Below are 13765 nucleotides of genomic sequence, written 5' to 3'. Positions count from 1 at the left end.
AACTACCACCCTCTGAAGTCTGCCATTAAGCCAATCTTTAACCCATGCAGTTAGAGTCTCTCCTAATCCCATCGATTTCATCTTGTTCAGCAGCCTGCGGTGTGGGACGCTGTCGAACGCTTTGCTGAAGTCCAGGTACACGACGTCCAAGGACTCTCCTGAGTCCAGTCTTCTTGTTACCCAGTCAAAGAAGTTGATTAGATTTGACTGGCATGACCTACCCTTGGTGAATCCATGTTGGCTGGGATCCCGGAGATTTCCCTCGTTCAGGATCGTATCTAATTTATACTTAATTAGTGTTTCCATGAGTTTACACACTATTGAGGTGAGGCTCACCGGTCTATAGTTTGCAGCCTCAGCCTTGCAACCCTTTTTATGTAGAGGAATGACGTTGGCTGTTTTCCAATCTAACGGAACTTTCCCCGTACTTAGTGAGAGATTGAAGAGCACTGCTAACGGTTCCGCCAGAACGTCTCTCAATTCTCTGAGCACTCTTGGGTGTAAATTGTCCGGTCCCATGGCCTTGTTTACCTTTAGCCTTGCCAGTTCGTTGTAAACGTCCCCAGGTGTGAACTCAAAATTCTTTTTTCCAAACGGCGATGGGCCCCTCCAGCATCGATCGGCAATGTGCCCCCCCCCCTAATCAGCAATGCGGGCCCCACCTCAATCGGCAACACAGCCCTCCCCCATCAGCGGAAAGTAAGGCAAGCAAGCAACGCGGGTAAGAAAGGCAACGGGAACTGTAATTGTGCAAGCGGTGCTGCTTGCCCAAAGCTTCCCTCTGACGCAGCTTCCTGTTTCTGCCTGGGGCATGGTGGGGCGGGGCAGGGGGGCCCAATGTACTTGTATGCCTAGGAGCCCTCGCTGAATTAATCCTGCCCTGCATGAACTATTTGCTTAATTGTTTTCCATCACTTTTTGCATGTATTTGTACATTTTTGGGAGAGTCCAGTAAATGAGAACTTTCGGCCTCTTTTACAAAACTGCGCTAACGGCCCTGAAGCCCATAGAGATTTAAAGGGCTTCGGGGCTGTTGCCGTACAGCTTTGTAAAAGAGGCTGTTTATTTTTATTTCATTTTTCCAGTTGCTTCCACAATATAACAATGTACAGAAGTTATACGGACTGATAGGAAAAATCTTTAGAAAATGATGGCACAAAAGACATCAAAGCCTCAGGCAAAGCAAATGCAAGACTGACAAATATTGTTTAAATGACGCTAACAGAATGATGCGGATACAATTTATTGTTTGATACTGGTATGCTTTATTGAATAAATGGGAATTTTGTTATCTTTCAGAACAGCTGTCCTGCTATTTCCTTTCTATGACTTCACTGTGCCTATCTGATATTATCTTGTACTATTGAATCCTGCTATTAGAGGAACCTTTGTGGAAGGCAATTTTGAGGAGATGGGTATATTTTAGACATATACCCCTCTAAAATTGTTTATTTACCTGCCTCTGGGGTCAGCCCCGTTATCTGAGATGTCTGTTACACTTAAAAGCATTTTATTTTGCCTCAGGAATGTCTTTGATTTAAAGTACAATATCACACCACTCTTGAATGCTGAATTAAAAGCATCATTTATTGTACTGGGCTACAGTCCTGCTCAGAATGGGGTCAGTGATGGGGATATTTGTTGTTTTGTTACTGGTGAGCTTTTCAGTCTCAAAAAATCAATATCTTGAAGATATAAAGGCTGGAAATTAATCTTGAATGTGAGAGACAAAAACCTGGATATAGTTCCTGCCTCCATTTTTGTTTTTTCTTCTGGGGCTGAGGGAGGTGGTAATTCTTTTTTTTTTTTGTAAATCTTTATTAATTTTCCAAACTATAATTGTGCAAACAAACAATTCATATATATCTAATATTACAAGAAAAGCACATTAAACTTACAAACATAAGTGATCAATTATTTTCCACCACCCTCACACCAAATTTACAGAAAAGTAAATACCTACAAGAAACTATCCATAAATTCCCCGAATCAAATTCCAATGCAAAACCCTCCCCCCTCCCACCCACCCTGGATGTGTATGTTCAAAAGCCAATAAAATAAAGTCAAACATCCATAAATTTCCTGTAACGTCCCTGCTGTATGGCCATCTAGCATTCCATTTTAAAAGTATAACAAAGAGATTCCCACCAGAAAGTGTAATTTAACCTATCCCAGTTCTTCCAATTCTTTAAAATAAGTTGTATGGCATCCCCCTGGGAGGTGGTAATTCTGCTGATGTAGAAAAGGCTGAGCCAGAAAATAGCTAGCAACTACAGTGGAAGTGTCTCCTTTCACAAACACAGGATGTCACTTCTACAGCTTGTTGGTAAATGGCAGGAAAAGCAGGAGGAAAAATAGAAGTGTGAAGAACCTCTGTCTGGTGGTACCCTAATGAGAAGAAGAAGCAAAGAGGGACAAACTCCACACAAAGTCTATCAGTCAAAAACATTTTGCTCATTTACTTTTGCTTTGAGAACGCTGAGGTGCTGGCTCTGCTTATTCGTTGGTACATATTCTAAATAAGGGACTTCATACAGTATTACAATTTTAGGAGATTATGAACCTCTGAAGCAGGCATTTGCCGAAACACGGCCCGTGTCGGGTTTGTTTGAAGTGTGTTCCACGCAAGCTACTTATTAAAGTTTTTGCCAGCCTGAATACCCTGGTCATCTCTCCTCGTTTTCGTCTGGTACCCTAATGAGAATCAAACAGAATCGTTTGAGGATAAACATGACAAGCAGTATACAAAATTAAATCCTGACAGAAATAAGTCAGCTATTAGAGTTGATTTTATTACCATCTGCTTTGAAATGTTTATAGAATGTGGAATATCAAGTATTAGTGTGGGGGGAGGGGAATGGAAATTAAAACTCTGAGTATGTCAAAAAAGCAAGATTTGACTGAATGCTTCAGCTGGTTAATTCCATCAGACATGGTACCGTTTTAGTGTATTAGCATCTTAATGAACTGATTATTAATAGTGTTTCTGAACATAATTTTGCATAATCATGCAGTTAAGTGGAGTGGAGGAGCAGTCTAGTTGTTAAATTGCAAGAGAACTGTGAAAACTTGCAGGAGGACCTTAGTAAGAGGATTTGCAGCAGCTGAATCTTGGTGTAAATCCTCATGCCTAACTTACGCATGGATCTGGCATATTCTGTAACATTGTATGCAAATTATTGGAACGCCCATAACCAGCCCGTGATCATGCACCCTTTTCAGATTCAAGTGCAAGAATTTACGCACACATCTTTATAGAATAGCACCTAGCAAGATTCACATGTATATTCTAATTGGCGCCAATTAACGCTAATAATTGATTGTAATGACCGATTATCAGCTCCAATGATTTCATTAAGCAATTAAATTGCTCACACAAGATGGGTGTGCACTCAAATATGTGTGTGTAATTTTCAGTGCTATATATAAAATTAAAGGTCTTATTTACGGTTTAGCATGTGGTAATGGGTTTGTGCGTGCTAAACTGTGCATGAAGGGCATTTGGCAAGGTGGGACATGAGTGGAGAACAGGCATGGAAAATATATTACAGGACAGCATGCAACACATACCCCATGCCTTCCATCATTTCTTCAAGAGGCACAAAGCATTTGCACATTAACTACAACCTGAGTAATGCAAACTAATGGACAATGGGGATTTGCATAACGATATGCTGGGCATGCCCCAAGTAGTTACTGTGGGCAAGATTCTCAAAACTTTAACGCTGTCGCTAAACTGTTTACCGGCGGTTTAGCCTGCACGCATTTTAGCGGCGAATTACCAAAACGGATTATCTCTTGTCTTTAGCGAGGTTTCTAGCAGTCTCCGACAATGGCATGCAAATTTGCTCTTTAACATTGAAAATGAGCCCTCCGGTGGATTCTTAAAAATCGCCGAGGCATTTTGGAAGAGCGGCGTGGGCTTTTGGTGACAAAAATCAGCGACTGGTCCGGGGGTGCTGTTACAGTGCTAGCACTTGTGTTTTGACTGTGGCTAATGAAAAAAGAAAGTGTACTGGACTGCCCTGATATTCATGGAGGTTCCGTTCCTGGAACCCCCGCAAAAATCAAAAAAACCGTGAATATGGTTTTTCGCCTGGGGAGGCAGGAGAGGGCAGCTGGAGCACTGGCGAGTGAAGGAAATCACTCGCAGTATGCTTCGACTGCCTCTTCCTGTACTAAAGTCAGGCGTCACCAATCAGGAACTGCTTTGACACGCAGCTCCTGATTGGTGAAGCCCAACTTTAGTACAGGAAGAGGCGGTCAGAGAATACCGCGAATGACCGGGTCTGCGAACCGCAAATTTGTGGGGGAACACTATATCATGCTTCTTTTGAGTTTTGGGGAGAGACAGGCATGTTTCATGCGTGCTTGTTAAAAGCCAACGTTTCTTCTTAAGCGCACGGATGATACCCTTGTCTTTTGTGTGGTTCTGGCTGTGGGTCTTGATTACATTTTACATTAAAAACAAATTACAAGATTTACCTGAGTTATAGTAGGTTTTTTTTGAGAGAAAGGCACGTTTTATGCGCGATTGAAAAAAGTCAACATTGCTTCTTCCCTCCTCTCCCTTCCATTCATCCAATAGTGCAGCAGGAGCGTGTGTTTTTTGCTTTTGCTGTCTGCCAATCTTACTTGCATGCACAATTTTTTTTAAATGTCTCGAGTTTTTAGATTCAGTATCAGAATGGCTGCGGTAGCAGACCATCACTTTTTAACATGGGTTTTTGAAAATCCTGGTCTGTGTTAGATTTGAAGCTACCATATGTTAATTTTCAGTGAAAACTGCAATACTGTAACTGCAAAATCAGATGCACTTCAGTAAAAGGCACCCTCGATGTTGATGACTTAACTTTGACTTTCTTACAGATAAGAGAAACATAGGTCAGTGGTAATGCTAATCTTGCAAATATGGTACTTACTACCACTACTACTATGAATTATTTCTATAATGCTATCAGACGTACGCAGCGCTGTACAGTCACATAGAAGACAATCTCTGCTCGAAAGAGCTTACCATCTAAACAGTCAAGACAGACATACAGGATGTCATGGATACAGTTAAGGGGAACAATTAATCTGCTGGCTAGGATGGTGGGCAGAGGGGAGTAAGGTTAAGAATTGAAGGCTATATCAAAAAGGTGGGTTTTCAGTCTGCTTTTAAACAAGGGAAGGGGCTTGGCAGACAAACTCGGGTAATTTATTCCAGGCATGGGGTAGCTAGATGAAAGGAACAAAGTCTGGAATTGGCAGTGGAGGAGAAGGGTACAGCTAAGAGCAGCTTATTTGAGGAATGGCGTTCTCTAGAAGGTGTACAAGGAGAGAGGAGAGATATTGAGGGGCAGCAGAATGACCAAACTTGTAAGTCAGCAATAGGAGCTTGAACTGTATGCGATGGCAGATAGGGAGCCAGTGAAGTGATTTTAAAAGAGGGGTGACATGAGTGTAGCGAGTTTGGTAGAAGATGAATCGTGCAGCAAAGTTTTGCACAGATTGAAAGGGGGGAGATGCGACACTGCTGGAGACCAGTTAGAAGTAGATTGCAGTAATCTAAGTATGAGGTTACGAGGGCTTGGACAAGGGTCTGGATAGTGTGCTCAGAGAGGAAGGGGTAAATTTTGGTGATATTGAAGAGATAGAAGCGACAGGTCTTAGCAGCTTGTTGGATGTGCGTAGAAAATGAGAGATTGGAATTGAAGAAGACTCCATGGTTGCTTATTCATAATCAATTAGCTTATCTTTAATCAGTTGATCAATTAATATGGCCACCAGGGGAGAGTTGGCCATATTAATTGATCAACTGATTAAAGATATGTAAGTTAATTGATTTAGAATAAGTAAGATATACAAGAAATTGATATAAAATGAGAAATTGATGAAATACCAATGAAGAATTTGGCTAGATGAAATACCAATGAAGAATTTGGCTAGAATATGAGTGTATGAAAACCTCCTGCTGATTTAGCTGTTTGAGGATCTATTTTTTTTTAAATGTATTCAGAGACAGAATGAGATATTCATTGTAGCCAGTTCATCGTGAGGAGTTTCATCGCAGCCATGCTGAAACAATTGCGCTGAATAGCTCTATTCCACAAGTCCAGAGGCCCAGCACTTGGTCCCACCCTGGGAGAGGGAATGACAGCTAGGCAGCGACAGAAGTTTGGCGGCCCAAAGCCGCAAGGATTAAGCACTCAGGACTGCACAAAGCCCCAATCACTGGGAGGGGGTACCAAGGAGGAAACTGGCAGTGACAACTTGCCCTACCCACCGCACTGATGCAGGCAGGCATGCCAGAAGCAGTGGCCAAGACTGGGAGTCCTAGAGTCATTGGCAAGTGGGATAGACAGTTCCAGCACCAGTGTGGAAGGTGAACTGTGGTACACCACACTGACAGCAACAAAGCAGGATGGTGCAAGGAGTCTGTTGAGTGCCCGGCCCCAACCGGCCCTACACCAGAGGAGCAGAGCAGGACAATGGACAGGAGGTGCCTGAAACAGAAGGCCCAAAGTCCAAGGCACCTATCTGACGAGCCAAGATGATGGGAGAGGACAAGCTAGTAAGGGCGCCAAGGTGCCAATGGCTGAAGGAGGCTCGGACAAGGAAAGAGAGGGGTAGGACATCGCCCCCCCCAAATGCTAAATTTGAAAGTCCCAGACCCGGAATGGGATGATCATAATAGGACACAATTAACTGGCTACAATGAATCGTCCTAGACCCATTTAGAGACTGGTGTAATTTAGTGTTTGATTAACTTTTTGATATTTTGAACCAGTTATATATTTCACAATACTGCAGTTTTGTGGACATTATGCTGAAGGTTGTTAAATCTAGGGCATTCTCAATGGTAGGGTCAAAGCTGTGGAATAATCTGTTGGTGGCAGTGAAACAAAAGCAGAGATTTCTGGCAGGGGCAACAGTAGAAGATGTTGGAGAGTAGAGGAGGAATTGGGGGAATTAAACAAAGTAATATGGCTGATAGAACTTCTGAAGGTAAATAGGTCTCAATATACTTGGTTATTTTAACCTATGTTTTACATGTTGATTATATGTAATGAAATTTGATGTAAAATGCCAGATGTGCATGTTTACATTCGGTTTATATTATACTGACAACCAATAGCTAATGTAAAATTATTCCTTCTTGGTCCTGTAATCTTTACACTCATAGGTTAAATGTTACATAAGACTTTTTCACTTCAATCATCTTGAGATCTGCTTAACTCTTACCTCTGCCAAATATAACTGTGACCCTGTTGGCCAAATCCAAAACCCTTAGCCCCCTTGGGTAGTCTCCTGGCTTCCTTTTGGCTCCAACACAGCAAAGCAAAGTTTCACAATCCTCTTATCTCCTCTTTCAACCTCATAAATCCTTCACTTTTTATTAATTTACACACACTCCTTTCTTACAAAGCTGTGGTGGAAGTTTCTATCGCAGTCCAGAGCGCTAAATATTCTGACGCTGCTCCGACGCTCATAGAATGCCTATGAGCTTCAGAGCAGTGTCGAAGCATTTAACGCTGCAGACCATGGTGCCTAATGTCATTTGCAGCCCAAACCACGCCTACTGTGACCTTGGATGCGGTTAGGCACCTCTGTGGATGCGGTTAGGCACCTCTGTGGATGCGATTCAGGCACCTACTGTTTTTTGTAACAAGATTTTAATTGATTTTTAATCAGCGCAGTCAATTAGTGCACCAATGAAACCAATTAAAATAATTAAGTTAGGCAGTGGTAGGGTGCCTCCCGCTGCCTAACTTACACCACCGCTTGTAGAATCTGCCCCTGAAAGTCAACACTGGCCATTAAACTGTAAGCTCACTATTTTGTGCGTGGTCCAGAAGTGGAGTCAGCACTTATGCAGTTAAATGCTGATATTCAGCACTTAACTGCCTAATAGAGAATGACACTGTAAATTCTTCCAATCAAGTGCAAATAGATTCCAGTGTATATTCTTCCAAATGCTCTACTTTCAACATTCCTAACCTAACAGAGATAAAATCTATTGTTAACTCAATTAATATTAAAAGTTCCTCTAACGACTTAGTTCCTCCTTTTTTTCTTAAGAAATTTTTTACAATCTTCGGTCCAGCAATTCTTACTTTGGTCAGTGAAAGTCTAAAGCAAGGTATCGTTCCCAAATCTTGGAAACACTCTATCATTTATCCCATTGTTAAAAATCATAAAGCTAGTTTAGAAGACATGTCAAACTATAGACCTATTGCCAACTTACCATTTCTGTCTAAATTAACCGAGAAGATAGTTTTTAATCAGATCTCTGACTTCATCGAAAAAACAAACATTCTTCATCCAAACCAAACAGGCTTTAGGCAACACCACTCAACTGAACATTCACTAATAGGCATGTCTACAATAATTCATTATTTTCTAGACCATCATCAATCTGTTCTGTTAATCTCACTAGATCTTTCATCAGCTTTCGACACTATCGATCATGCATTATTACTACACAGACTTCAATCAATAGGAATTACAGACCAAGTGCTTTCTTGGTTTCAATCATATTTTTCAGATCGCTCCTCATCAGTTTGTTTCAATAACTCGACTTCTAATGTTTCTACTTCTGTAAATGGCGTCCCACAAGGTTCCATATTGTCTCCGCTCTTATTTAATATATTTCTTGCTCCATTATTAACTCTATGCCAATCTATCGGTTTCAATGTCTTCGCTTACGCTGACGACATTCAACTTTTGCACCCTATTGATATCGATATTCCATCAAACACTTCAGAGATAAATGCAAAATTAGAGAAAATTCATACTTGGTTAGATACTAATAGACTCGCCCTAAATATTAATAAATCCAATGTATTACTGTTTCCTTGGAAAGACAATCCTAAACTCAAATTCCCGATTACTATTAAAGATCATCCACTACAAGAGGTAATTAATATTAAAATATTAGGAGTTATCTTTGACCACAAACTTTCCTTTCATAACCATATCAGTTATGTTATAACATCATCTTTTTTTAGGCTTCGCCAAATTCGATCTGTAGCACAATTCCTCAATAATAATTCCCTTAACATTCTCATCCACTCACTCATTATCTCAAAGATAGATTACTGTAACGCTTTGTTCAAAGGCATAGCCCAAAAGGAAATTAAACGCTTACAGATTATACAAAACACTGCCGTTAAGCTTATCTTCAAAGCAAAAAAATTCGATCATGTAACTCCACTCCTTAAGGAAGCTCATTGGCTTCCCGTTGCTCATAGAATCATCTATAAACTTAGTCTACTTACTTTCAAATCTTTATCTTTTAAAACTCCAGCCTTTATCTATAATCTTCTAATCCCTTACATAACGAATAGGACTCTCAGATCAACAGATCAACATCTGTTAACAATTCCATCTCTTAAAATTATAAATACACGACGTCAATACATTTTCTCTGTTACCGCACCACAAACCTGGAATTCATTACCTTACTATCTAAGACAAGAATCTAACCTAGAAAAATTTAAAAGTAATCTGAAATCTTTTTTATTTATTGATGCCTTTATAAGTCAACAATAATTTCACGATAAAATAACTTCAAGAATAGGTTTTTCCCCCAGCCTTATGTACTTTCCCTAAATGTTTTACCCCTCTTTTTATGAAAATGTAACTTCATTCCCTCCCTTACCATAATTGTTTCTAGTATTGTTAAATAAGTTTTGTCTGTTTTGTTCACATTCTTAATCTGTATTATTTTAATTTGTAATTTTACTTTGTACATCGCTTTGAATTTAGATAAAGCGATTAAACAAATCCAAATAAACTTGAAACTTGAAACTTGACACGGTGGTTGTTACCCATGACTAGCCGCGAGTAGCCGCAGGTAACCTGCCGAAATGGGGAAGAAAAAATAGTGGTCTGTGCGGGGACGGGGACAAGGCCATTCACTGCCCCGAGGAGCGGTGATTGGACTTTTCTCTGCAGTGAGGCAATCAAGGATCGCGCGGTCCCTACCCGCCCGATCGCAGCGTTCTGCCATCTCCCTCCCTCCACCTCACCTTAGATGTAGAGTTTTCCGGCTTTCTTTTTCACTCAGCCGCACGCGCCGCTGCTCGAGTTGATCAATCTTCTCCTCTCCTGCAACTTCCTGTTTCTGGTTGCGTCAGAGGAGAATATTGAACAAATGAGCAGCTGCACGTGCACGGCTTTTTGAATAAGTGTGGCTGGGCGAAAAAGAAAGCCAGCATACTCTACATCTAAGGTGAGGTGGAGGGAGGGAGATGGCGGAATGCTGCAATCGGTCAGGTGTCTGCTGTTTTTTTGTCACTGCCTGCCTGCGCTCACGTTCCAGATCCTCCTGTTGCCCATTGTACTGCAGCATCTGCATGACTATGTGCTCAGGTGGGCATTTTTAGTGTGCACAATTGACCTGATTCGAGCTATAGGTGAACATGGGAGACACGTCATTGCAATGGAGGACAAGTCAATTGATTTATTTTATGTTCTGTTTTTACTACAGGGCAGAGGCACTGAAACAGATTCTCAGTGCAGTAGTAGTAGTGGCAGGACTCTCTTCTGTCTTCATGGTGTTTCGCAGTACTGAGGCTTATATGGATACTGCGGGGACGGTGACGGGGCGGTGAATGGGATGGCAGTGACGGTGACAGGGCAGTGACGGGGATGGCGGTGACGGGACGGTGAAGGGGATGGTGAGCATGGGACGGGGCGGTGACGGGGACAGATTTTTTCCCGTGTCATTCTCTACTGCCTAAGTTAAATGGCCAAATTGGACCCCATAAAAACACAGTCATATAATTATGCCATGTCATTTAAACAATTATTACTGAATATTGCACTTATCCATTTAGGAGATAAACCCGGAAACTCACTGCTGGTGCCTGGACATGGGCTGGCTTTGAATATCAGGGCATAAAGCTGGCAACAACTAAAAAAAAGAATCTGTTCACCTCCACCAGCTGAATATGTACCCCTAAGAGTTCAAATCTCTTCTGTGAATATTAGATTGGTATAGCTTTCTGGTATTAGGACAGAAAAATGGTTATTCTGTACATTTGCTGAGGTGGTTTATAAATTGTAGAACAAATGCAAAAAGAAATGAAAATAATGTTTGCTGCAGTGTTTCTCCCAGCTTCTCTCCTCTACTTCTAGGTATTGCAGTTGTTAGCAAGGACCAAGGCTTCATATAGGAGAAAGATAATTTATTCCACTCATTTGAGGACGCCTGTCCTGTGAGAAATATATCTTTGCATTTTAGCACAACTGCAGTTGTATAAACCAAACCAGAATAACTGTTGTACAATTACAGTAATGACCATTCATCCACAGATTCTTACATATGCAAAACAGTATTTATGAATATATTCTCTCTCCCCCCCCCCACCTTAGAATCCCTATGAGCATTGGAGCAATGTTGGTGCATTTAGCATCCCAGGCCACGTTAGAAATCTCTATCGTGGCTTAGTAAAAGAGGACTTTCTTTAGTCATATTTTATCTTCAAGCGCACTTAATGATATATATATATTTTTTTGACTTGCAGACCACCAAGGCAGTAGCCAAGGGAGACTTCCACCAAGCGAGCTCTAGTTCCCGACGGGCACTCTTCCTGGCTGTGCTATCCATCACAATTGGAACTGGGATATACGTAGGAGTTGCTGTGGCCCTTATTGCGTACCTTTCTAAAAACAATCACTTATGAACATTTAAAGAAAATTAAACACACTTCAGTGGAAAAGAGAAGAAAGCTAGGCCGAACTGAGCCTGCAGTACCAGAATTAAGAATGAGATCTTCTGGGGGGAAAAAAAAAAAAGACTGATGAGACAAGGAATATTATCCATGTGACATTCTTCAAATTGTGACGAGGTGACCATATAGCTCCATGTCAGAAGGCACAGTTGAATCAGTGCTGCATTTGCCCCCATGTGTTTATTTATTGAAGCTTGACTGTACACCCCACTACTGAGCACGGAGGATATAAATTTGAACATCCTAAGAAAAGCAAGATAGTGTTTCCATGCATACAATTGGGTACACCCAGAAATGGCTCAGTCTGATCCTTCTGATATGGAGCTATTTTGTTGAATTAATGAAGCTCTGATGTTTTCTAAGCACCCAGGGTCTGTTATTTTCAATGTGCTCGAGCACTTTATTTATCCAAAATCTGTAATCTTTCATACATTTTTAAAGAAATTGCAACAGCCATGGATTGTTACTTCAGGCTTGCTAATGAATACAGTACTTCAGTTTGTAGTGCTCTCTAGAGGAATGTTTATAGGTACCAGATCTGGCTTATATAGAAATGCATAAACAGGGAAATGCATTTAATTTTACTGAAAGGGGAATTAAGACAACAGAGCTTGAATTAATGGAATTGCATATGTCTCTTTCTGTATGCGTAGCCTAACAAAAGAACAAGCGTGTTGGGTTGTTGGTATTTTTTTTATTAATTATTATTTAATGGCTTTTCTTTTGTTAGATTTAGCATCTCCTGCCTTCACTTTATAGGTCTTTGGTGAAAAAAAAAAGAAATGGTGAATGAATATTCACAACTAAGATGGAATAATTAAGGAGTTTTGTACTCTGAGATTTGTTAATGGAGAGAGAACATGGAACCCTAATGGATATACTGCAGTTGCTATGAGAGCTGTGTATCAACCAACCTGGAATGAACATAATGAGCGATGCAACTCACTCAAACTTCCTCGTGCATACGAAGAAGCATCAACTAGTGACTGCGACAAAAGAAATCTCGCTAAGTTATAACCAAGTGCAGCTGCCAGGTTGCAGGTGCAGTGTGAAGATATGGAATGCTTCTTGAAATGCCAGGCTACAAGTGCATGTACAGTATTGTAAATACTTGTTAAAGAAGCAAATGTGAGCATTTGCATCATTACTTTTTAGACACACCATTGTTCATCCTTGGGATCTAAATAAAGCTTGACATTTTCTCTCACTATCATGCTCTGTGAGTATACTAACGTATTGTATAAGGAATGCAGTGTCCTCATATCACAATCACAAAATAGATTTTTTTTCAACTTAAATTTATGGTTATTTTTGTTATATTCTTTCATCAAGTATTAAGGGGCATTCTGAACAAAGTGGAAAACAAGTCTGAGGAGCAGTCTAGTGGCCAGTTTAGAAGACTGTGAACCAGGAGCTCCAAGTTTAATTACCACTTCTGCTTTCTTTCATTTTTTCCTTTAAATTGTGAGCCCTCCAAAAACACACATATTTACTGTACTTTACCAATGAGGGGCATAATCAAAACACAAAAACATCCCAAAAAGTTGCCTAAGTCGGCACTTGACGTTTTGCTCGCTAAAACGTCCAAGTGCCAATTTTCAAAACTACAAATGTGGACAGCGTATGGGTTGTTTGTCCTCCAAAACATCTAAAGTCTAAAAGGGATGTGTATGAGGCATGTTATAGGCAGGTTTTGGGGTGGGTTAGACTTGGACATTTTGTAGCGATAATCAACTATTTTGCAAGATGTTCTAGAGAGAACTTAGACATTTTACCCAGATCTGTTTTAGAAGTGTCTAAAAGGGACCCAAATTGACCAGATGATCACTGGAGGGATTAAGTAATGAACACCCCCCCCCCACACACACACACACACACACATAAACAATACCCCCGTGGTCACTGACCCCCTCCCATCCTCCAAATTTCTAAATAAAATAGTACATACCTGTCTGTAGAACTGCAGTACTTGGTATAGAAAAGCCTAGTAGAGCATCACACAGGTGTCTTAAGTAGCCAGGTGAGTGGGCTAGTAAACCATA

At 40.8% G+C, this 13765-nt stretch overlaps 1 protein-coding gene across 1 annotated transcript in view; it reads left to right on the top strand.

The window, feature by feature from the left end:
* The window catches only part of SYNDIG1 (synapse differentiation inducing 1), a 311029-nt gene extending 298110 nt beyond the window's left edge, over positions 1 to 12919 (top strand). The window contains exon 4 of the mRNA XM_033939815.1: positions 11517 to 12919. Within this exon, the coding sequence (XP_033795706.1) occupies positions 11517 to 11675 (159 nt within the window). The 3' untranslated portion in view covers positions 11676 to 12919. The remainder of the gene's footprint in view (positions 1 to 11516) is intronic.
* The last annotated feature ends 846 nt before the right edge of the window (positions 12920 to 13765 follow it).

The sequence above is a fragment of the Geotrypetes seraphini genome, chromosome 3, assembly GCF_902459505.1.
Source record: "Geotrypetes seraphini chromosome 3, aGeoSer1.1, whole genome shotgun sequence".
NCBI classification, from domain to species: Eukaryota; Metazoa; Chordata; class Amphibia; order Gymnophiona; family Dermophiidae; genus Geotrypetes; species Geotrypetes seraphini.
The sequence above is the reverse complement of the archived record's forward strand: the minus strand, read 5'-3'. Positions and strand labels throughout refer to the sequence as shown.